Source organism: Triplophysa dalaica, chromosome 2 (genome assembly GCF_015846415.1).
Source record: "Triplophysa dalaica isolate WHDGS20190420 chromosome 2, ASM1584641v1, whole genome shotgun sequence".
NCBI classification, from domain to species: domain Eukaryota; kingdom Metazoa; phylum Chordata; class Actinopteri; order Cypriniformes; family Nemacheilidae; genus Triplophysa; species Triplophysa dalaica.
In genome coordinates, this window is record NC_079543.1 from 5,432,525 (window position 1) to 5,458,191 (window position 25,667).

A 25,667-nucleotide genomic window follows, 5' to 3' on the forward strand; every position below is an offset into this window, starting at 1 on the left:
GGTAGAAGAGTCTTGCGGAGAGGGATGGCAATTCACTCCCAGGTTGAGTCAGTGAACATTTTTCCATTAACAATAATCAAAATAATATTTATCGCTATTTATTGATATGTTGAGTATTTTAACAATTTATTGGTATAGGCAGATTAACGTGTTTTTAAAAGAATGGTTTTACTGCCAGTTTAAGGGACTTTTATTTGGAATTACTATTTGCCATGATTGTTGTCCCTTCGAAGTGCACTTAGACACAATCTTTGTCGTTGGGAACCTTCCAGTTGTTTTTAAAAAATATATTTATTTCAGATTCAATTTTTTATTTTTGCTGTAGAGAGCAATGCAGGACACAATGATATACTATAATTTGGTAACACAAGATTGTATTGAGCACTAGCACTAACAAAATATACAACTTTAACGTGCCACTGGCTCCAGTGCGTTATTGATACCATTGTTACCATTGAAAAAACATAGATTGACCATTAATGATGATGTCAGTAGTTGGTTTTTGACTTAGGCAAATTTTAAGTCTAGTTAAGTTTTGTAGGGCAGAGCGCTCTGAAAGGCCAGAGGTGATGACGCTGAAAGGCTTTTGCGTACGCTGACTTGACACCTTTTCAACTGCACTTCTCCAGGAAACCCTTCCACTTCCTGTACTGCATCCCTTGTGGATGCTGGAAATCTGCTTGTTTGCGTTTGCACATAGGTAACAGGGCGGAAGAGGTCAAGAAAAGATGGCCAGTGGCTACAGGAAACTGGAACTGAACCACAAAATGCAAAACAATGATCCTGTCACGGGTTTATTAGGCAGAGATGTTGTGAGATGTGAGGGGGCTTTCAGCAGAAATGTTGATCGCATGAATCCATGAGGTGGATGCATGTAATGTTTAATTAATGATTTATTAATGCCTGTGGGAAAATGAGCCTTTGAGAAGCTCATTACCAGTGACCCCGCCTATAGTTATGCATCATAAACTGTGCAGTAAACATTCACCCCCTGAGATCTACAGTAGGTGCTGGTGCCGACCTTTTTATTTTATGGGAATGTCCTCGTAGGACAAACAATGCTTTTTATGTCACATAATCAGATATTAGAGATGTTGTAGGCAATTGTTTGTTGTGGGCAGGGGTTCATTTTTTATTTTAATGAGAACGAAATATGACAACCTAAGTGCTGGCCAGTTTGTTTGTTAAAGATGCAATCTGTAACTTTTTGCTTAAAAGAAACAACAAAATGTTATTTATTAAGGTTAGAACCAGCCTCGGTTCACAACGGTTAACTTGTAATAATGATGGATAAGTTGAGCGGTTGGGTACAATTTGTCAGAAAATGTTAGTCGGACATAATTTGACATCAAGAAAAGAACATAAAGTAACATGCAGTTTCAAACAGAGATGACGACGTATAAGAGAAACTTACGGATTGGAGCATAGTTGAATTCTATGAAGGTCTGAATGTGGTACAGTCAGACATATGGTAGATGGATAGGCTTTTATATGTCTCGATCTCTAAATAGTTTCTTTAGGCGGGGTTGACTTGCTTTAGTGGTAAGGCCTGTACTTTAAGCCCCACCAAGACTGCTAAAGGTTTCCTCATCCTTTTCTATTTGACAAATCTGAAGACCTTCACGAGTAAGTTTCTCTCTCTGTTTTCACCTTCTTGTATAAATAGAAAAGCTGCATATATTGCAAAGCTGATGTTTATTTGAAAATATGTGATGGAGTGGATTTTTTACATATTACTGCTGCATATTTATAAAAGAAAGCTTTGGTTTTAGCATCACGTCTCGATATTCAGACCTGGTTGAAGAGTGTTTAAACTGACTTCTTATAAGTGGTGTAAATGCATAATACTATATTACTACATGTTATGTTTTTTTATCAGTGGTTGATGAGCTTTTTCTGGTTCCCTATTTTGGGGATTATTGATGATTGCCTGCAGGTTCTGAAAAACCTAAAACAGGTTTTTTATCTGTGAGCACTGCATGCCATTGAAAACAGAAGGTGAATGAGAAGTTGTGTGCTAGATGTGGACTAGATGTGTTAGTGTGATTGTTCTTTTTTAGTACACTTGCTATGATAGTCAATGGTACCCCAGAAAAGTTTGGTTACACACATTAAATTTTGATTTTCATATTTGTTGCTCATTGTTAAATAATGAAGTGCATAGTGCATACTTGTTCCAGTGGTTTAGTTGGTTCTGTTTCAAGAGCACCGCCAAAGTCCGAAATGTTATTTTAGCTCTCCGGGATAGCAAAGTTGCGTTTGATATTCTGGGCGTGGGCTTTCGGCAATCCTATTTTCCAATGTGGTTGCCATGAGGACGGTTCCATCGGCCAATCAAGACATGGTTGTTGAATGTGCATCTTTGACACACACACCGGCAAATTTAGGGCTGCCCTTTGCTGTGAAATTACAAATTACAGTTGGGCAAGGAAGGGCAGATTCAGCGAGCAAACATGCCAGTCCGGTCAATGATCTTTAAATAACTCCTGAACACACCCACACAGGCACAGAGTATCTTTGTAGCACTTGCTCTTTAAAGAACCGTTCTCACACTCTCTCTCTCACACATTTACACACACCTCATTCCGCGGCACGCCGTGTGTGATAAGCATGTTTCTGTTTGGATAGCTGCACATGCATGCTGTGGGAAACGGCACGATGTGGTTCAGCCAAGGTCTTTCCCAGCATTCACTTGATAGGGGGGGCACTTCAATCTGGCACAACGAAAAAACTCACATAAGCATGTGAGATATCTGTCTCGCGTCACACTTCAGAGATTCCACTGTCTCTCTCTGTCCCCTTCTGTCAAGCTCTACCACAGACATCTGCCCGTTTTGTACGATATCGCTCATATTTCATTACGCGCAAAAATGCTGAGGCAGTTTCCCACTTTATTGTGCGTGACATAATATTTGATACACGACTAAACTCATGCCCCTGTTATATGAGGACACGGTAAATCAAACACTTTGCTCGTCTAATAATTGAGGCCAGACTGTGCTCAACCTATAGGAAAAACTCAACAAGCCAGACTTTCACACGAGGATCGGCTATCAGCTATCCACTAATAGTGAAAATGAAAAAGTTTTTCAGCATTTACAGAAATATCTTTTAAAAATGGTAACCGTAGCCTTTTAAATAGCAAAGTTCTTGTGGTTATTGTTACTAATGTAAAAGCACAGTACATCAAAAATCAATTTCATAATTTAGAGGACTTTTCTTTTGCCCTAGTTTGTTTTTAATGTTTTTTTTTTACCAAAACATTCAAGTGTAAACAGGGTTATAATTGCTTTAAATGTTTTTGTCATATCACTTGAAAGAAAAATGATTTTTACATGATGTGGCTGTGTCAAACTGTACTCTGTATTTGAAAAACAATTGGTGTGGGTGTTCAACAAGTACAGTTTAACCACTAGACACAATTTTCTAGACAGTATTAATATATTTGTATTTAGATATAGCCAATTGTTTTCATTTATTAGAGTATATATCTCGTTGCTGTCCTTCTGAAATCTCCACATTTTATGATTTTAATAAATCATTATTATTTGTCACCCTTTAATGCTTATCACTGGGTTTTGCAAAAAAAGTGCTTGTCGACAGTTATTTATCACTTAAGAAGTACAGTGTTATTTGAACATTGAACAGGATAGCCACAAAATATATACATAAATAATAAATATTTTTTGTTGTTGTATTATAAAATACTGTTTTAGGGCATCCTATTTTTTCGACAAACCCTCAGGGAGCCCTTTGAGAAATGAACCATGGTTTTATTAAAGTAAAAGATTAGCATTGTGTTACCATTTGTATAGAGGGTTTGCACCTACGTCACGGTTTGGTCAGTTACCCAGATGCGCGGCCATATTGGAGATATTCAGATCTAAACAACAGCATGGATTGAACGGTTAATGTACTACATAAGACGTTGTTTTACTAATTTCAGTTATTTCTAAAGAAGAATATCTTTTTTTCTCCAGCAATATCTGCGATATCCATTCGGTTCAATAGCAGTGTTTACGTTCAATGCCTCCAACATGGCCGACTTCCGGATTGATGACGCGTCGTAAAACCCTCTATTGTGTGAACTATGGTTACTGTAAATAAAATGGTTAAGTTTCATCAAGGGAGTATGCATACTCGGATACATTACGACACATATATGTCGCACGTGCTACTAAAAATAGGTCAGTGCTATGAATAAATTAGCCAGTGTTATATATTTTGTTCAGCTGAGTACTTAAAACATCTCAAATGTTTTCAACTCCTTCTAAAAATCTAGAAAATTGCCATTCTATACAGTGACACAGGCAATGCAGTCGCCTGTCAATGGCATCATATCTACGTTCATATCTAGCAAGCCACTAGCTTGTTTCGAGCAGTCACTTGTTTATGGACCCCAGTTATACTCAACATTTATAAAACTTTATTACTTTACCTCATCCGCTAACCATGATTTCTCGTTCCCGTCTGATCAATGGCCATCAGTGGTGGAGTTGAAGTAAACAGATCCCATCATTCCATACTCCTTCACAGCATCACCAAGCTCCGCAATTGTTGTTGTTTTTATTTGTGCGGCATCTAGTGACTGTTTTTTACAAAATGTTGCTTTAATATAGTAAATAATAAAGTATTCTAAACAAATAAACCACCATATATTTTAATGTAAAAAATTAAAAACACAGAACTTTTAAACAAATAAAGAAAATTAAAACAAATTTTGGTAGATTAAAAATGATGTGGCGCGAATTTATCCATCTGTATGTAACATGAATGTCATTTTTCAGTTACCTGCCCATTCATGTGATGAACTGCACTTGCATATTTTTTAAAGACTTTTATACTTGTGGTACAACTGTTTTGCCTGTGCTACAGAACTTAAAACCTCTCTAGCACCAGTGCTATTTGCCAAAAAAGTTAAGGCACAGCCTCGACGTAACAGACCATACCGTGGCGAGAGGTCATCACCCTGCCTGGGTGAGATTATATTGGATTTTGCTTTATTGGACAATTGGTGTTTATTTAAAGGCTTATTGCCAGAAAGGTGCAATCGGAGCATCATGTTCATAATTCTAATATCGCACACTTACAAGATGTACTTGCTGTCACTAAATGTGCTGAATATAAACCAGATAAATAAAAAGCATGGTCGTGTGTATGTTAAGACAGACATTTGTTTGTATGTTGCAGCAGGTTCATCTGTGTATCTCAGCTATAGTATGGACTGTTTTGACTGGCACTTTAAAACTAGGTCAACCCGTATTTAAGTACAGATGCCTTGGAATAGGTTTCTAAAGGACTTAAAATGTGCTTATCAGTTTTACTCTCTAGCGCTAGCAGAACTGCAAAAAATAGATTTTTTAAAGGAAATGTGAGAGCGGCGTGTCCATGTTATAGGCAGTTTTATGGATGAATGGCTCGGGTGTTGTGAGTGATTCCTTAGGCTTTGCTGTGTGTTGCAAACATGTTCTTGGTGCTTGGTAGGTGGTTGCTTACTGGTTGAGGTCAGAATGCCCATCGGCGAGTTTCTTTGGTACTACTTTCTGGAGCAATGGGTGAAATCTTCTCAAGTCTTACATTTTCCCACTAGGTTCATTGTCCTTTTTGACCTCCCGAACAGCCCAACCACATTTCCGTAGTTTGGTCAAACAAGTAGCCCCACCCAAACTCACACCATTGGTTGAGCCTGAAATCGACACGTTGGACTAGGGATGCTCCTTTCGTTTTCATTTACCTAACGCTACGTTGTGAGCGCTAGCATCTTCATTTAAAACAATGAGCTTTGAGCAAGGCTACCGTTGACGCACTCCGTTTGGAGGAGTAAAGCCCTGACGAATGTGGCCTTAACAATAGTGGGTTGTATGATTGAAGTGGGTTGTATGATTGAAAAAGTTTTGTGGGGAATTTACACTGGTGGCACGCGTTATTCAATGAATTCATTATTTAATTAATATTATTATTATAAAAAAATGATCAAAGGATAAACATTCCTTTTAAAAGTCAACATTTTTACTATCGGTTAACGGTTAAACGGTCAACATGAACATCCTATGTTGGAGCAGTCAATCCAACAGAATAACAAATCCACTGTGTTTACGCTAAAATGACAAAAACATATTGGATTATTTTTGTTTAGCGTCGCCACACTCATATACAATACTTCATATTAGATAACATGACAAAGCATGTCATAAATGACAAATCACATGTGTCCTGTGTTATGAGAACAGAGTAAGCCTAGAGTTGAGCCGGGTGCGAGACAGTCATTGTCTCATTCTTGATGTCATTTGCGAACAGGAGTTTCCCCTAAGTTTAACAAATCCGCTGTGCCTGATGGTGGCCTTGTGAATGTAGATTTCTTCATTCTGCCTGCAGGACAATAGAGAAGGATTTGTCGGAAACCATACGTGTGCAGGAAAGACTTCCTGACTAGACCGTGGGGTTTCGTGACCACAGCATACTGCTCTTTGATCTTTAAACAACGGTTCTCAAAATCCTCTTTCTTTCTTTCTTTCTTTCTTTCTAAAATGAGTTATGTCACAGAATGTCCAAGCCACGATTGATGGGCATTCCCTGATGGCACACATACAACTGCAATATGTCTCTGAGATGTTTCCCGTCAGATGTCATACATATTTTTTATGATTAAGAATGTGTGTAAAACCCTTTCTAAGATGCTTAGCAGATGTTTTTACACAGCAGATTTTTTCAAGATCTTTAGCTGACATCGGACAGACATACCTGTGCTATCTGGGTTTTGTTCTATGAAGTTGTTCATAATTGTGAATAGTATGTTTTGTGGCTTATAGTTCAATGATCTATGTCTTGATATAGTAATTCAAGACCTATTTAACATTTAATGCTCTTTCCTCTATTTTTTTCAGGTGTATCTCATCAATGTCACATACTCAGACTCCACTTCTCACATCATCTACAGAAGATACAGTAAATTCTTCGACCTTCAGGTAACTCATGTTTAGCGTTGGTCTTTTTGGTTATTTTTGGAAATTTTCTAGGGAATGATGCATTGTTTGATTTGGATAGCCGACTTGACATCCAGCGACTGAGGAATCCATGTGTCACTAGATTTGAATCTTTTTTATTGGGGTTGCTGTAGAGAGAGTGAATTAAAAGATGCAGATTTGAGGACAAAGTTTGGCTTGCTACATGCGTTTTCGTCTGTTTGCCCATTTCTGTCACTTTCCTTGTGGCATACATGATGATACACGACACTTTATCAAAACAATACCAAACAAAAATATAGGTTGGTGGAGTGTTGTGGCTATGGTTTGAATCCACTGACTAATGAAATGTACCTTGAATGCACTTCAAGTTGTTTTAGATAAAAGCATCTACCAACCACACGGACGTAAATCAATAATAAGGATTTAAGAAAAATAACCTGATCCACTTCTAATGTTGTTTAATGTAGCATTCCGCCGTGTGCTACAGGGCTCAGTCGAGGGCTTTGCTGGACTGACATTTATGAGTGTATTTTACACAATAAAAGAGCAACCCTTCAACAGAGCTGTAATGTTTAGATCTCAGGACACCTCAGCCAGGAACAGTATTTGCTTTGGAAGCAGAACAGGGGAAAGGAAGCGTTCGCACCCAAACCTTCAGGTGCAGCCGGGCCCCTCTGCAAAGTCTGGGAAGAAATGTAGAGATTGTGGATGACTGAGCACATTTAGTTGCAGTGTAAGCATGTCTGTTTGAATGTGTTGTAAGATGCATGTTAGTACAGCACTGGATAAGTATATTTGCACTGTGTATAAATAGTGATCAAAAAAGTAGTAATAAGTTAGGTTTTTGGATGTAGTTTCTTTATAATACCATGAAGCCTCTAGTTAGTGTTCTCCACAGTGTGTTAAGGAGATTGTTGATTTGTTAAAAACGTCAGTGTTTTACATAAGCTGTAATGACGGCCTTGTTGTGCCGCGGCTCTGGGGTAAAGTCAAAGCCTCCATTGATAAACCAAGAGGCCGAACCACCACAGTCAATCAGCTCCCTCCTCCTCAGTTCCTCTCTTGCCGTATGGGATAAATGGCTGGAAGAAAAACAAACGTAAGGAAGAAGGATGAACATTATGAAGCTGTCAACGTCTGGGATCGTTTCTAAGAAATGTATAAATAAAGCATTCGGCAGTGCTGACAGCAGTGGCAAGATTTTGGTAGCTAAGCACTTTTGATTGTTCGGAATTTAATCGTTGCTTTGTGGGATGGGATCTGGTTCACAGTATTCTGGAGGTGTGCAGGTTTGGGTTTGAATTTTGGGAAGCGCTTTTATTACCCCCGTGCTTTAGCTGTTAGACTGTTTGAATGGAAAAAATGTGTCTATAAATTCGTCCACTTTCAAGAGCTGTTGGGGCTAAGCTCATTCAGACTGACGGCTTTGATTGAAAGTTAACCAGAACTTGTCTTTTTTGAAAATATGTAGTTTTGCACCGCCCTCTAAGTCTGTCACGATGACGTCACGTTACTTATTCTAAACGTGTCCACAAAGAACGCTAACTGTAACGCTAACTGTGCAATAAAAGGGGGTTATAAAGTGTTTGGGTCAGTGTATCCAAAGATTCTTAGCTGTTAGAAAACGCTCTGTTGTTGTGTGTGCACTGTTTGTTAGCATTAGCATACTGCAGACATTTGGTTCAAATCAAATAAGTGAGCTGTGTTTATAAGCTGGCAGATGGTTAAACATTGTTTAACCGTCCCTTAATGCTTCACAGTTCGCTTAAAGTAAATTTGAGCATTCTGACCAAGAAGATCTTATGCTGTCATTTGGGTAGTTTCTGTTAGCTAAGCAGAGTTTATCAGTCGTCCAAACAAAAACAAATTCTGATAACCTTTTAAAGGCATGCATGCTACTGTTAAAGGATTTATGAAACTTCTTTATTTTCATAGCAACTATTACCATTAAAGTTTCTATAGTCACACAAAAGATACACAAATTGCCCACAGGTAAGCCATGTTTATAGCGCAAGCACCATAGTACATGTTCAAAAAGGGATCGTTGTATATTCTTGGATGTATATTGGGAAGCCAGTATTGTTTGTACTTCTAGGTTCTTGTTTGAAGTTCCACGTCCTTTTTTGTCCTCTCTGGTCTCTGTGGGAAAACCACCCACATAGCTTGTGTATAGCTAAAAACACATCAAGGCCATTCTAAACGCCGGTCTTGTAGCCATTTAATGAAGCAAATGGAAGCTTGCATCTGTCGTTTTCTGATCTTTTTCACATTCTCCTTCATTTTGTAATCTAAACCAAGTCTTGTAAGGATATACAGGTACAGAATTATGTTTTGTGAGCGGAATACTAAAGAGCTGAACTCTGCTGGTTAGGTTACTCCTCTCATCCTGCTTTGAGGAGGTGGGCGTGACTTACTGTCAAGTCCTCTGGCTGTTCTTCAGTGGTTCTTCTTCTGATCATACTACACTGCTGATTACTGACATCTGCATAATGTAGGAGGGGATTTATGCTAAATTTGTCTTACTTTCATAGCTTTTTGGTTTCCTTTGGACGAAGGGGAATCTGAATTTAATGAAGGATAAATCATAACAAGGGTATAGGCAGGATCTGGTCTGACAGAGGTTTTAAGAAATGGAGATGGGTGAGGATACATTCCTTTTAAGGGGACAATTAGGAGATGTAACTTCTCCATGTTTGTTTTAGCGCCCTCAACAGTGAGCCAGATAATGTTGGATTGCTAGCATGCTAAACCTGAGAAGTTGCGTGCCTATTTTTTTTTCTCTTTCAATAATCATATTAAAGTTATGTGTAGCTTTAACACGTTATTTTCACATTTAAATGAATAATTTACTCAATTTTTTTATAATTTTTTCACCCTCATTCTAGATTTCTTAATTTTATACTAAAACGCTGTAATTTTATTTTCTTATATGGTTCTCAGCACCGCATAGCTCTACACCTAGCACGTACATCCATTATTGAAATGCACATTTAGTCAGCGCTCAAATTGAACCAAGTCCCCCTCATAAAACTTTTTTTTGGTTGGGGTTAGTCTCGCAATATAGGCTACAATTTATACAAAATGCACAATATGTTTGATAATGATATGAATGTACTTTTTATTAAAAACAGGCTTACATAAAAGAACATGCTTCTTTCACTGTCCTGCGCTTAGCGGTCTTTAGACGTGGGGTGATGCGTTTAAAATTTCAAAGACATGACAACTAGCCCATAAACAAACTTAATATAGATTATTATAAATAATTAATTCACGAAATTTACCATATGAATTTAATCACATTTGTCATTATAATTTTCACTCAAATACAAATATCTGATGGACCCCCAAAGTCTATTTTATACTTGTTATGGGGGTCCCTAATGCCTTATGGGGGTCCCGGATCCCCCCAGTCCCCCATCAATTCGAGCACTGCATTTTGTGCTTATATATCATTATATGAATTTAGCAAATGATATATCACGTAATATAGATCCACATAAACAAACAGAATGGCACTGAAAACTGGTGGACGTTGATAGATTTAATTAAAAATATTCACTACACTGATCTGAAGCTAAAAATAAGAGACAACATGACATTTTGATATAAAATTATTGATAGATGTGTAAAGGGATAGTTCACTCCAAAATAAAAATTCTGTCATCATTTACTCACGTTCTAGCTGTTTCAAATCTGTTAAATTTCTTTGTTCTGATGAACACAAAGAAAGATATTTAGTAGAATGCTTGTAACCAAACAGTTCACATTGACTACCATAGTAGGAAAATTACTTTATAATTTGTTATGTTTTGTTGAACACAAAAGAAGATATTTTGAAGAATGTAGGAAAGCAAACATCATGGTAGTCAATGGGGTCCAAGAACTGTTTGGTTACAAGTATTCGTCCGAATATTTTTCTCTGTGTTCAACCAAATGAAGAACTTTTTGCAGGATTGAAACAACTAGAGAGTGAGTAATTCATGACATCATTTTCATTTTAGGGAGAACTATCCCTTTAAGTGAAGAAAGTAAGTTGTACACATCTGGTATGGCATAGGGTGAATACATTATGCAAGTATTTTCATAGTTGGGTGAACAATTCTTTGAAGGGCTATACAATTTAGTTACTTTGAGAAAACCAGAAAACACATGTCATTAAACAACATGTTTCTGTTTAGGCTTATTGATAAGCTATGAGTGAAATAAAAGTAGCTGCTGTCTCTTACAGTGTCTTTGAATGCCATCATGTAGGGTAAATAAGGATGATACCCCTGTCAAAATGATGTGGGAATGACATCTGCTTTGAGTTTTATTTTCATTTGCACCTAAAGCAGAACCATGATGGTGAAATTTCCTGGATATTGACTGAAACACTCTCTGCGGTTCTTCTGGAGTAAAAGTTGTTTGATGGCTACATTTCCTAGGACTTCAAAACTCTACATTACAGATTTAGGAAAGTTGTTGATATTCGCTTGTATATCAAAAAATATAATTTATGTTCAGTCCGCAAAACCCGACTGTTATCTGTACCATCCGCAGTTTAGTCCAATATACAGGCTCTTTTTCCCCGACCTTATGTCCTTTGAAACTTCCCAAACATGAATCCAAGTGAAACCGGATAATCTTATCCAGTACATGCTCTGTCAAACGCAGGGTCATCCAGTCTAGATTTGGGAATGCATAGGCGGCGTGGCATGCCTGGCTTAAAGTCCAAAATTGGGACCTAAACCACAAGGCACGGCAGGCACGCCACATCCCAACCAATGGCCTGAAGGAACTCAAGGTCTCAGCATTTTTCATGGCCGCTCTACACTGCCAACTGTACTGAGGTTAGCAAGGGAAGAAGAGCCCTGATTGTTGATGCTGGATAAAGGCTTGTTTCATGAGCGGGTTTGAGCTTTAGTCAGAAGACCGACACCTACACTTCAGAGAACAGTGGCCTTGTGCTCAGAGGAACAATGGAGGGTTTTGAGTCTGTGATGAAGGGAGATGTTGCCGTTGGCTGCTGATCTGAGGCCAGTTGTGTGCTAAGAAAAAGAAGCGGAAACTAAATTTAGTGTTTTACCAACCAGGACGTTCAGTTGGTGGTTTCCATCATACTTCTAGATTTAACTCCTTGAAGTTGAGATGACTGGTGTTAGAGAAGGAAAGCGACTCATGGGAAAGAAAAATCAAAAATCTTAGTTGTGTCTACTATTCTGTAATAGGGCTGAGTATCTTACAGAATCCCCATTTTAAGGCATATAAAGCCATAAGGGTTTTTATTCAAAGTTTGCATGTGTTATGTATATTAGGCTTATTGGACTTTTACTTGGTTAGCTTAGCAACATGCTACCATGAAACTCTTTGCCCGTGGAAAATTTACCCATGGTTTTATCATAGGTAATCTTTTTTTAAATGTATTATTATTTGTAAAACCATAGTTTTCCTTCAAATATCATTACTGTTGTAAAACCATGCTTTATTTGCAGTTTAAAGGGTTTTACTACAAATAAAAATAAGAATCTATGCCAGATAGCAAAAATAATTGCTTCATTGACTGTTGATTCAATGTCAACAATAACCAATTTGACATTTATTCAACGTTAAATAAATTATCTTTGCACTCAGAGATTGTTATTTTAGTTAAACCATTGTGAATTTCCTTAAGAATAAATGCTATTTGTTGTGAGTTTTTGCTGAGCACTTTAAATCTTGATGTTTTTATGATTGTTTTAACAGCGTTCTTAAAGCGCAGCTGCCTAACTCAAAATCATTTTATATCTCTCTACTGAATGACAACAGTTGTGTTGGTTTGGTCTCTCCAAATAAATTCCATAAGAAACATCTAAGAATAAGTTGGTACCAAAATAGAAGATAATTGGAGTGTCTCCACAGCTGTATATCTGTAAAGTTTAGTGTAACAGGAAGTGTGTTCATCAGCATCATGATGGATACTTAAGGTCTGGAGTCACGAATGTTTGATCTGTGTGGTGCTGTGGATGTGGTGGTGTATGTGTCAGTGTACTTACAGGTCTGTGTGTAGGTGTATTGGGCTTTTCTTTGTCTTGGTGCCAGACTGTGGTTGACCACCTCTATGATGTTCTTCGATGTTCTCGTAGACTTTGAGACTGAGTCACAGAACAAACAATCTTTGACGTGAGCTGTTAAACCGGCCTGTGAACTTATAATAAATATGCCAAAACATTTCCATTCCGCAGTGACTCCTTTAAACATTTAGTTACAACTTTTAAACCACTTTAAAACAAGTTGAAGATACTTCAGACTGAGATTGTAAATGTAAGAATAAAATTCATACAAATAAAAACTTAATGGAAATAACTCCAGTGTTGCTAAGCTAAAGCTAAAATACGTCAATATAAAATAAAGTGTGTCAAAGAATTATTAGGGAAGCCATTTTTACCGTGTTAAATGAAATATATCGCTGCTGTCCTTCTGACACCTTGTGTCTCTATATTTCGGGATTTATTTTTGCCATAAATCATTATTATTAGTCACCCTTTATGTTTGTGGGTTTTGCAAATATCAAACCAGTAAAAGTATTAAAAAGTGCTTGTGAACAGTGACAGCACAGTAGGAAATCATTAAAAAAGTTTTTTTTCCATTTTATTTTTTCAAACAGTGAATTTGGAATTGCGATATTTCAGAAAAACAGCTTTGATATTTGTTCAATATTTTATCTCAACGTTTTTCAGTTTTTTTGCATTGCAGTGCATAAGATTTTTTGCAAGGTTAAGCTCTCTATTTAGGAAAGCCTTTGTTTCAAAACCTGTAGTGCCTCAGGAAGTTGTATGCATTGGATTTTGCGACACAAACCCTGTGAATAAGTTCGCTTATTGTTAATAAATCATCTTACTTTGGTCCTGTCTAAAGTTTGGCCTAGTCCTCACACAAAACCCCCTAATGGAAGGACGTGCACGGGATGACGGCTCTAAACGGTGTTAGTAAAGCTTTTTTCCCCAAAAGAGAGAATTCTGTTTGCTTAAACGCTTCCCTCCGGAGTTTTTCCCCGTGCAGTTACGCACACGCTCTCGCCAGGGATGGGTAGGCTCTTTTCTTTTGATGTGCTGGAGTAAGCTTGGCACAAAACATGGAAATTATTCAGAGAGCCACAGAATAATGAGTGCGTCTGTCTTTGAAGCACTTTTTCTGAATGTTTAAAGCCGCTGCGATGTAAGTAGACTTGTCAAGGCAGCAAAATGTGTCATTTACGAAAACGCCACAGTAAAACCTAATGCTATAAATATGAAATACAAATATTAACAAATGTTATTAACATGACATGTTACCTAGAAGGAAAGGTTATTCAGGTGTTCAACAGTCTGTAATACAACCAAATGTTATTTAAAGCTATTTTAAACGCTATAATAGTCTTAACTGTGTGATAATTGCATATACTTCAGGAATACTGACTTAGTGCTGTCAAAGCTAACCCGAGAATTAAGTTTGTAATTCAAAGAAATACTGGGCAAAGCAAGTCTGGTTTACAGGACACCGTAAATGTGCAGGGTATTTAAAGTTTTTTTTTTTTTAGATGACCTGATTTTACTGGGGTTTTCATTCTCTGACACAAACTGCACATAGTTGCAACATACATACACACATACAGTCACTGTCACAGATAACTACCTCTATGGGCACTGCCTCACTCCCGGGGGAAGTCCTTTGGATCTCTCTCTCTCTCTCTCCCTCTCTCTCTCTCTCTCTCTCTCTCTCTCTCTCTCCTCCCCTTACATGAGCTAAGCATCATTCAGAGGCCCAAAAATTAAAATCCAAACAACCTTTTTACTCACCCTCAAGTTGTTCCAAATCAGTAATGTATACATTTCTTTGTTCTAATGAACACAGAGAAAGAGATTTGGAAAAATATTTTCAGGGGCTTTTTCCGGGCCATCACTATCTACCATTTTTTTTTAATGGAACACAAAATTCGATATTTGGAAGACTTAAGGAAAGCAAACAGCTCTTGGGCACCTTTGACTACCATGCAATGTTCAATGATGTCCCAGAACTGAAAATTGCTAACATTCTTCCAAATATCTTCCTTGGTTTAACCATATGGTCCTGTGTGTGCGGTTGCATACCTTGGAATGTTGCAACTGGCCGATCAGAATCAAGTACTCCAAAGCACCCCAAAAGAAAATAATAGAGTAGAATAGAATAGAATTACAAATTCAAAATCAGGACAGTGTCATTACTGTTTTACTGTTCTGAGATCAGTTTGGTGCTGTTGGGGTTCACGTCTGAATTCTGCCCCCCCCCCCGTATGAAGATTAAAAAGGAGAACGAGGCTAAATCTTGGTGTGGGCAGACGAGAAGAGACAAATTCTCTATCCCTGCTGTTGGCTGCCCTACATATGCTGCTGAAATAGTCACCACGGACACACACAATTACTCACTGCTGTACTGTGAGAGAAGTGTGCTTGTTAAAATGTGAGTACACCAGTGCCAAAGAATGCTTTCTCTCTCTCTGCATACTGTTTTGTTTTTCGGTGAATGAGAAGATAATATATAAAGCCTGTGTCAAAAATTTTAATAAGAAAACTTTACATGGAAAAGTTGATACACCTTTGCATTCTTTTCTAACTGTTGAAGAAGATGTAAAACCACTGTGGAGATATTTTTGCAAACCTCCATTAACTAAAAAGAATGGAGATTTACAGTGGAGAATTTTACATGGCATCAATGCAGTTAATGCCTTAATTTCTGTGTTAAACCCAGATGTTGGTCAAGAGTGTCCCTTTTGTTTTCAGAGGGAGTCAATTTGACACACTTTTGTACTTTGTGATAGATTTATTTTCTGTTTTGAAACATTTGTTGAACTATTTTATTGTGGAATTCTCAATGCGACCTTTTGTTTTTGTTTTTAAAGGGGCCGTAACACACGCAGTTTCTACCAATATCATATTAATCTTGAGTACCTATAGGGTTGTATTGCATACTTCGTATCTTCGAATCTTTGATCACATTTATAAAAGATAGATACAGCTGTACGATTATTTCCGAAACCATACTGCGTGTGCAGGGGGGAGGGGTAGGCTGAACTTAAGCACCTGCACACGCATTATCGACAAAACACAGACATCAGTTTTACTCACCGCATGCGGTTCATGTCCGGCATCTTTTAGCGCTGGGACGGCTCCATATATCAGTTTCAACGGTCTCCAAATTCAGCGTTATATCCAACGTTTATATAACATTCATCACCCAAATGCAGTGTTCAAAGAAACATCTGAACTTCGCAAACGTATGCTCTCTCTCTCCTCCACACAAGTAAAAGTGACGTCAGCGCATGCGCGTGTGCTTTTCTGGGAGAAAGAAAATTTGTTATGAAATACTTTTGTATGTTGGAAAAAACTTTCCGAAACCTGTACGTTCGCTCGGGGGAGTGTATCGAGTTCAAAAATACTACGTATGCCCAACTAGTTTTTTGACAAGTTGACCATGTTAAACATGAGAAGACCGCAGGTTTAACAGAAGTCAGAATGCATGAAACACCGTTGCACAGCCACTTTAAGTATACAAGGACACGATAGAGGGAATTTTAACTGTTGAATTTTATAGTGAGAAAAACAAAATGTCAATTTATATGAGTAGAAAAGATCAAATTGAAAAAAATCTTTGATTTCAATGTGGTCTCAGTTTTCGCTGCTCTATTCAAATCAAGGTTGCGAAATGATTTCCTATATTATAAATCAATTATTGTTTATTTGTATTTGAAGACAATTGGTGTCAAAGAGAGGCTCTGTGTTCTGTTATTGAAAACAAACTTTATTTTCCCAATTTGTATTGATTTTTTTTGGATGTTGAAATTAAGTGATGTATAAGTGCTGTCTCTCTCTCTCTGTGTCTCGTCTCAGATCTTTGTGAATGTGTGTGATTCAGACACAGCTGTCTAATGTAACAAGAGACAGGTGAGGATTGAGGAACATGTGACTCATTACTCAGAGCTTTGCCTCTGTTAGGGAGTGTTTCCGAGTCGCTGTCTGTGACCCATAGGTTGCATGAAGCGTCTCTGATGATACATGGGTGAGTGCTGTTTCACGTCTCGTCCCGTAGTATTTTCAGCTCCACCCTGACTGGTCTGTAGGTTCAGACGGAGGGTCACATCGAGGGCATTGTTTTCCTTCTCGTGTCTGACAGAGATTAATTCAAGTTACAATTTCTAGACTGACCTAAGAGCAAATGTGGGGGTGTCAATTGACAATTCACAGTAGTTAAGAGTAGAGACCACATTATATTCGTAGTTTAAAAAAAATCACAAGGTTCAGTTAATGATGCTAGAAGTTAGAACAGTTCCTTTAAATGTAATTGTTGTTAATGTTGTCTAGGGTCCTAGATCAACCCAAGACCTATCTGTAATATATACTAAGTTGAAAGGCACTTATAGTATATATATATTATAAATGTGTGTATAAATGTGTGTGTGCGTATAGGTATACACATATGTCTAGTGAAACTTAGTACTGTGCTCACTAATGCATGTCCGGACTCCATTCACACTATCCATTAGTAACCTTTCTACAGGACATCTGTGCTTGTTTGTGTTTTATGTGATTCACGTTCACTATAAGATCCCACAAATGTGACAGTGTGTTGTGTTTGCGTTCATGTGTGTAGCAGAACTGCATCACGTGTGTTCTGTCAATCACGGTGCACAGAATAATTCAAGGAATCCAGCTCATCCGCCCGCTCTCTTTTCTTTATATCTTTACCTCCATCTCTCACACTGTTTACACAAATGGTATCAATAAAACTGCCTGTATTGCTGTAATCAGGGGATTTAGTGCGTTCTTGGATCAGTGCGAGTACTCGCACCCTTTGGCTACCAGTCTACATTTTACCTTGATTTAAGACAAACATGCTTAGGACAAACAAGCTCCTTAAAACACAGTGAAATGTCCCCGTCTGCCCGGCCAAAAGTGAGATGGTTTATTTCATCATACCTTTGATTATAGAACATCTTACCCTTCACAGATCACCCAAAAATGAAAGAACATTCATCATTTACTCGCCCTATTCTTATTTTAAACCTGTATGACTTCCTTTCTTCTGCAGAACATAAAATAAGATAATGAAGAACATTGGTAACCGGTTGGTATTGGTTTTATATTTTGATATTACACCTTTTTTTGGATATTTAATAGTTTGATATATTTTTATTTTGCGTACAGCTAATGTACCAAAAACCGTTGTAAATATTTAATACACTTTTTATCTTTTATTTTCGGTTGCTTACTGTAAAGTTGCTTTGACGCAACATTGTAAAAGGCGATATAGAAATAAATTAGAAATGTATTTAACTGTGGCACGTAACTTGCATACACTGCTTGTACAAAAGACGTGATTTATGTTTTAAAGTTATGCTTTTTATTATCTATGAATATGGATATAGTTTTGTTTTCAGAAGTGATCAGACTTTGTTTTTTGTGGTGTGCCAGGCACATAAATCCCTAAACTTACATTGACTCTTGCCATATCTAGGTTCCATGTTATTGGGTGTGAGCTATTTTGATCTAGAAACCACTGAAAACAATTTAGCAATGCCCTGGAAACCACACAAAACACCCTAGCAACCACATAGCAACGTGAACAAAACCACTCTGATACGCATCAGTTCTCTGGCCACGCCTAACTCATCACTTGCACGATGGGAGCGACTTTTTCAGAACTAACATCACTCACATTATCTTCCAAAATCAGAAAATTTTAAAACCACATTGTTTTGCAATTTCTCTCTCATAAAAACAGCTCATTGAGCAGATGTTCTCAGCTCTCTGTGTGGCTCCAGCTGGATGAAGTCAGCGCGAAACGTCAAGATTTTCATGTTAAAAAATCTGTCCCCCTGCTGAAACTCAGCAAGTCATTTCAGATTACTTCACATTTCTTCCAAAAACAATTTTCTTTAAAGCTCAGATCTTCTAGCAGCAAAGTAAACATCAAGAATTGTATAAACTGAACTTTGTGTTGTTGGTTGTCAACGATATCATACAACATGAGACCTATCAGCAGGCATTAGTAGGAGGTCATGTGATCGCCTCCATCATTTGGGTCACGGGACATGTACTGTACTTCTCAGCCAGATTCATTCAAAGAAGGTAAAGAGTATTCATCTGAATTCTGACTGTGTTTGGCACAGGAACCCTTGACTGGCATTATAAATAGACTTTAGTTGAAACGGAACAGAAGTGTAGAATAAGCTCCTTTAGAACTGCAAAGCAGCCCCCCTGGTGTACCTTTCTAACAAGGGTCACTGTTTTAAGTGTCATGAAATATGCATTGATGTGTATGACTTGAATGAGCCCATTGATGGAGCTGCATGACAGAGCTCACTCTCTTGTATAATGTGTTTTACCAGGAGGGCCCCCTGATGCAGCTGCGTAAAAGGGCTGATCACGAGCTTTATGTGACTCACACGCTTATCCTTGACTTTGATGGAGTCACAGTCACTCTCATCTGAAACAGGATGTATCATGGAGCACGAATTGATGTAGGCCCCCCGGAGCAGCTCTGTGATGTGACTTTTTAAGCAAATCACGTTAGAAGTGATCTCACTGTGCCTGTTTTTCAACATCTTCTTTTATAATTTTTCGTCATTTGTGTTTCGCACCTTATTTTACTACTTTGGGGTGGGAGTGTGCGGTATGACCTCTTATAGTGTGAGTCATTTTACACCATGGTGTAATATATAATAAGACATTTTTTTCATGAGGATATTGCAAAAGAAATCGAACTTGCATTTAAATACAAGATAGACAATATGAGGTGTATTGTCTGAAATGTTTTTATGGATTATTTCACTTTTCATTTAATACTTTAACACTACATAAGACTGCCCCCACAGTATAAATAGTACTGCAAAACAAAACACTGTATGGGTCAAAATGATAGATTTTTCTTTTATGCCAAAAATCATTAGGATATTGAGTAAGATCATCTTCCACGAAGCTATTTTGTAAATTTCCTACCGAAACTATATCAAAACTTAATTTTTGTGAGTAATATGCTATGCTAAGGACTTAATTTTGACAACTTTAAAGGCGATTTTATCCTCCGATTCCAGAGTTTTAAATAGTTGCATCTCGGTCAAAAGTGCTAACAATATCAATATAGCAATGGTAAGCTTATTTATTCAGTTTTCAGATGACGTAAAATCTTAATTTTGAAAAATAGACACATAATAGTGGTTTTGTTGTCCAGGGTCACATATGGTCACTGTCCTTTCAAAACCTCGGATGTCCAAATTTGCTGTCATTTGTGAAATTCAAAAAACACTGTACTTCTTAAATGATTAAATACTGTGGTGTCAAGAACGTTTTAATACTTTTTATTGGTTAGATATTTGCAAACCCAGATACAAACATAAAGGGTGACCAATAATAATAATTTATGGCAAAAAAATCATACAAAATAGGAAGATACAAGGTTTCAGAAGGATAGCAGGGATATGTATTTGTGTGTGTCTCCAATCTTATTCATTCTACTCCAGATTCACCTTCTCATCCAATCGCTGCGTCTCTCTCCTGTCTCCCCGCCCCCTGTTGCTATGGAGACTCAGGAAGTCTTCCAGGTGCCCCAGTGGTTGGGAAATACAACTTCTCTCTTGTGTGGTCCACACACACTTCTTCTCTTCCACTGTCCTTCTTCTTCACTCCGTCTCTACATTTTTATTTATCTGTTCATTTCTGTTTTCCTTTTTAAAATTTTATTATGCAACTTTGTGCCTCTCTGTCTATCCTTTATCTCTTTATTTTAGCCATTTTGTAATGTGGTAATGCCATGCAGTTCTTGTCAACCTCCACAGTCTTCTATACATGTCTTTTTTTTATTAAGATGATTTTTATTCTGATGGTGATTCTTGGTAGTTCTAGTTGCTCTTATATCAGAATGAACATATTTAGGAGGCTAAAACTCTTCCTGTAATTCTCATCCAGTAAGCACAACCAGGTCCATCACATGGAAGCCATTACATTTTTAGTGTCATGTTTGTGTAGAAGAGCAAACATTGTAAAAGAGTCCACTGCATGCCATAAACATCTTTAAGACATTAGCTGATAGTCAAAGTAACACCTGAATAGGGAAGCTCAGAAAAGCACTTGCGTTGAATAGACTTAATAAAAGAAGGCAAAGTTCTTTTAAAATGTGATACTGTCTGTTAGGAACTATTTAAGTACATTGGGGCGTATCTAAATGTAGATGTTCATACATTCTTTTATTTAGATTAGTATTTTTAGAAGTGGGGGTAGATATAATGTTTCTGATTTTCACCCCTGAATTCTACACGCTGTCTGACCCAGTTACATTGTTTAGCTCTCCTTGTCACTCTATGGCCAAAAAATGAGCTTGCTTTGACCTCATACATACAGTATATAAACAGTGGTGTTATCTGAGTTTGTTGTCCACTTTGTGTCCTCAATTACAGATCGACTTGAATTTCAAATACTCCACTGGTCCTGTGCCATGGATTCATGTTAAAGCTTGACTTATGGTTTTCTTGGGAATTTTTAGCAAGCCTAGCAGAAAGAGTGTCCGAGATGCTTCACATCTAGTGTGTCCTGTCTCATGGATCTGACCTTGTGGGAACAGGAGAACAAACATTCTGACAAGCCTCTTGAGAGAGACATTAGACACCAGTTAATGACAGACACAGAGAGAGAGAGAGAGGTAGAGAGAGAGAGAGCGATGCTAAAGGATGCCAAATCTAACGACTCTGATACTTAAAATCATCTGAAGACATCAGATGATGTCTTCCATCTGAAGATGGTCGAGAAAAAAAATCTAAAAAAAAAATGTTCTGAAGACTCCAAATCCAAAATTCCTGAAGATTCTAAAGGTTCAAAATCCCAAAAAGGAAGATTCAAAAGATTTGTAATCTAAATTGTAATCTAAAGATTCCTTATCCAAAGATTGAAGATTCTATAAATTCATAATGTTAAGACTCTGAAGATTCTAAACAGTCATAATCTAAAGATTCTAAAGATTCTTAATCAAAAACTGAATATTCTACACATTCATAATATTAAGATTCTGTAAGGTCATAATCTAAAGACTCTGAAGATTCTAAAAATGTTTAATCAAAAAATTCATAAACTAAAGGTTCATAATTTAAAGATTTTTTATCCAAAAACTGAAGATTCCACAAATTCATAATATTAAGATTCTAAATAGTCATAATCCAACACTGAAGATTCAAAAGATTCATAATCGAAAAACTGAATATCCTACAAATTCATAATGTTAAGACTCTGGAGATTCTAAACAGTCATAATCTAAAGATTCTAAAGATTCTTAATCAAAAACTGAAGATTCTACTTATTCATAATATTAAGATTCTGAAAGGTCATAATCTAAAGACTCTGAAGATTCTAAAAATGTTTAATCTAAAAATTCATAAACTAAAGGTTCATAATTTAAAGATTCCACAAATTCATAATATAAAGATTCTAAAGAGTCATAATCCAACACTGAAGATTCAAAAGCTTCATAATCGAAAAACTGAATATCCTACAAATTCATAATGTGAAGACTCAGAAGATTCTAAATAATCATAATCTAAAGACTCTTGAGATTCAAAATCCCAAAACTGAAGATTTTACAACTTCACAAATCTAAAGACTCTGAAGATTCTAAAGATTCAAGATTATAACTTAAATTTATACTGTAACAAAGTTCCAAGTAAGGAAGAAGGAGGCGGGAACCAGCAAACTTTCAACATCTTTTTAATAAAATGAACAAAAAACAAAACAAAAGTAAAGGGTCCCTCACTCCCTCACGGTCAATTGCCGGCCACACAAACAGAATAAAACATAACGTATAGTCCAGGCCTGGTCCTCTCTCGTCGTAAACTCCTGTCGCTCGTCCTTTTATATGCTTCCGATCTCCTCCGTGAGAGATGCGAGAGCGGCGCAACGCACAGCTGACAGGCCTTGCATCGTTCCCTCACGGCTCTGTTCCCGTCTTGCTCGTTGCATATACGTTTCATTAATTAATTACGTATTTTAAAAATGTGCGGATAAAGGTATTAAATGCTTTTGAAAGTCATGTCCGAGCTGTTAATTAAAAACACAATTCCTGGCTGCTCATTTGTGCTTTTGAGTTGATTTGACTTCCTAATCCTTTCTTAATCTTCTTCTTGTGCAATTTGGTTCCCACAACAGCTACTTCCAAACTTTCTCAATCTCTCATTTCTTATGTGTGTTTCTTACTAATGAACAGCCCTCTGGGAGTCTTGGGGCAGGGTCATGTTTGCATGGAAACAGCTGTTAATGCACAATCTGGTGGTTTTTTTCTATTTCTAAGAAGCGAGCTTTACATTTGGTTGTGGGATCCTTAAAAATCATCTTCAGCGGTTTGTATTACACATTCACCAAAGGGATATATGTGAAGAGATTTGAAAAAATTGAATGAACCGCAAATTTCAAAACCGTAAAATCCGCAAATAAATTACATACACATGATTTTTATCGCACAATTCACTTTGCGATGAAGGGTTTGGTCTGTGTGTTCCATCTCAGTAAGGAGTTAATGGTGTCTGCTATTGGCTGCTTCATTTACATCCTGTGTTTTGTGTCTTTCCGCAGATGCAGCTTCTGGACAAGTTCCCAATCGAGGGAGGGCAAAAAGATCCCAAGAAAAGGATCATCCCTTTTCTTCCAGGTAAACGACAGAGCAAGTCTTCCCTCCCTTGTACATACACACCCCCTCACACAAACACACAAATATGTGATGTCAGCAGATCTGTCTACAGTAAGTCATCGTAATGCTGGGACAGGGTCATATTTCTGTTCTTGACTCACACACAAGAGTCGTTGAAATGAGCAGCGTCGATCCCTAAGAACAACACCCATCAATAAGAAGAAAATGAGGAGAGAGAGAGAGAGAGAGAGGGGGAGAGGGAGAGAGACTTGTTTTTTTCTGTTGCTGATGCGGCTGTTCTATTCCCTGGACACCCGGTGTCTCGCTTGTTCTTATTTTCCCAACAGTCTTTCTGATAGACTCTGTTTTTTCCTGACATCTCAGTACGAACAAACTGATCCACAACAAGTCAGATTATCACTGACTTCATTACATTATTCACTGAATTGCTGTATCGTTGGCTGGAGAACTATGAAATTAAATGGATTATAAGATCGTTTACTGCGATTGTAAGGAAACATTAAGGGTGTGGAGTGTCTAACCTTTCAATCTACATACTGTCATCATTTACCTTCAATCTAATTATTGTGGTCCGCTGGGACATTAAACAGATGCTGGAAGTTGGGATGGGGTGTTTAAAAAACCCATTATTTAAAGGGACAGTTCACCCAAAAATGAAAAATCTTTCTTCATGTATTCACCCTCAGATTTCTTTGTTCTGATGAACACAGAGAAAGACATTTTGAAGTATGCTTTTAACCAAAACAATTATTGGCCACCATACCATTGACTACCATAAAAGAAACAATTAATTTCTTTGTTCTGTTGAACACAAAAGAAGATATTTTGAAGGATGTAGGAAAGCAAACAGTTCTGGGGCACTTTTGATACCATTGTAATTTTTTCCATGATGGTAGTCACCACTGTTTGGTTACAAGCATTCTTCCAAATCTCTCTCTCTCTGTATATCAGAACAAAGAAATATATACAGATTTGGAACAACGCGGGGTGAGTAATGTATTTTCTTTATTTCTTTATAATGTAATGTCTTTATTTAGGGGAGAAATGACCCTTCAAAATACCCAATAGGATTTTGTTAACGTCACAACGAGAGCATTATTTAGAGGTGGGGACATTGTCAGAGCAGGTTCGTAAAGATGAATCAACGCTATTTTTGGTCCAATTGGTCAAAATAAACAAAAATAAATTATTGAGCAAGCATTAAATCAGTTTTCAAAAGTCCCTCCCTACCCCATACATTTTTTCGCAATGATAAGCCTATAATTATGATTTATAATGGTAATAATTTGAGCTGTCGGATACGATTTTTTCGGAAATGTCCATTTGGCGTCATTTGACTTCTAGCCACATAAGAATATTAAGTATCAAATGTAACCTGCAACTTTATCTTTTAAAGACAGATGGCGATAGAGAGGCAAATGCCTCAGATTGAAAATTCAAAGCTGTGTGTAGATTTTAGCGCCTTTCAGTGGTGGGGTTGTGAATTGCAACCAATGGCACACTCCACACCTCCCTTTCGAAGCACTACGGTGACTGACAAAGGACGAATATGTCGTCACGTTTTAATTTCTTTGGCAAAGGAGTTAACGTATTTACAAAATGCGCTCTGTAGAGCAGTTTATCTGTTTAGGGCTACTATAGAAAGACATGGAGAAATGTAAGGGGACCCGCAGTGTATGTAGATAGCTCATTCTAAGGTAATACAAAATATAACCCTTCCTTATCTGTATATACCTCTGAAGACATAGTTATGCATATTATATTGCATTTCTGTCAATAGTTCCTCCCAAGTCTCAAACATTCAATTCAGTTAAGCAAGCTAAGAGGATTCGACTATCAAGCAACTCTACAGAGAACAGTGGTGTCAACATTCAGCTCTATTTATCGCGTTTAAATTTTTATCTAAGTTACCTCGAATGTACACTCAAAATCAGAATGCATTGTTGGTAAAAAGACTGAACAAATGAAGTCGTTCTGTCAGCTTTCGGACACCACTACTAAATAGCGGACACCCGATATAGTGCACTATATAGGAAGGAGCGGTTT

At 37.3% G+C, this 25,667-nt stretch overlaps 1 protein-coding gene across 3 annotated transcripts in view; it reads left to right on the plus strand.

The window, feature by feature from the left end:
• Positions 1-25,667, plus strand: part of sh3pxd2aa (SH3 and PX domains 2Aa) — an 83,366-nt gene that overhangs the window by 3,996 nt on the left and 53,703 nt on the right. For all 3 annotated transcript variants that reach the window (XM_056766907.1, XM_056766924.1, XM_056766915.1), the window contains exons 2-3: positions 6,885-6,965; positions 23,546-23,621. In XM_056766907.1, the coding sequence (XP_056622885.1) occupies positions 6,885-6,965; positions 23,546-23,621 (157 nt within the window). The remainder of the gene's footprint in view (positions 1-6,884; positions 6,966-23,545; positions 23,622-25,667) is intronic.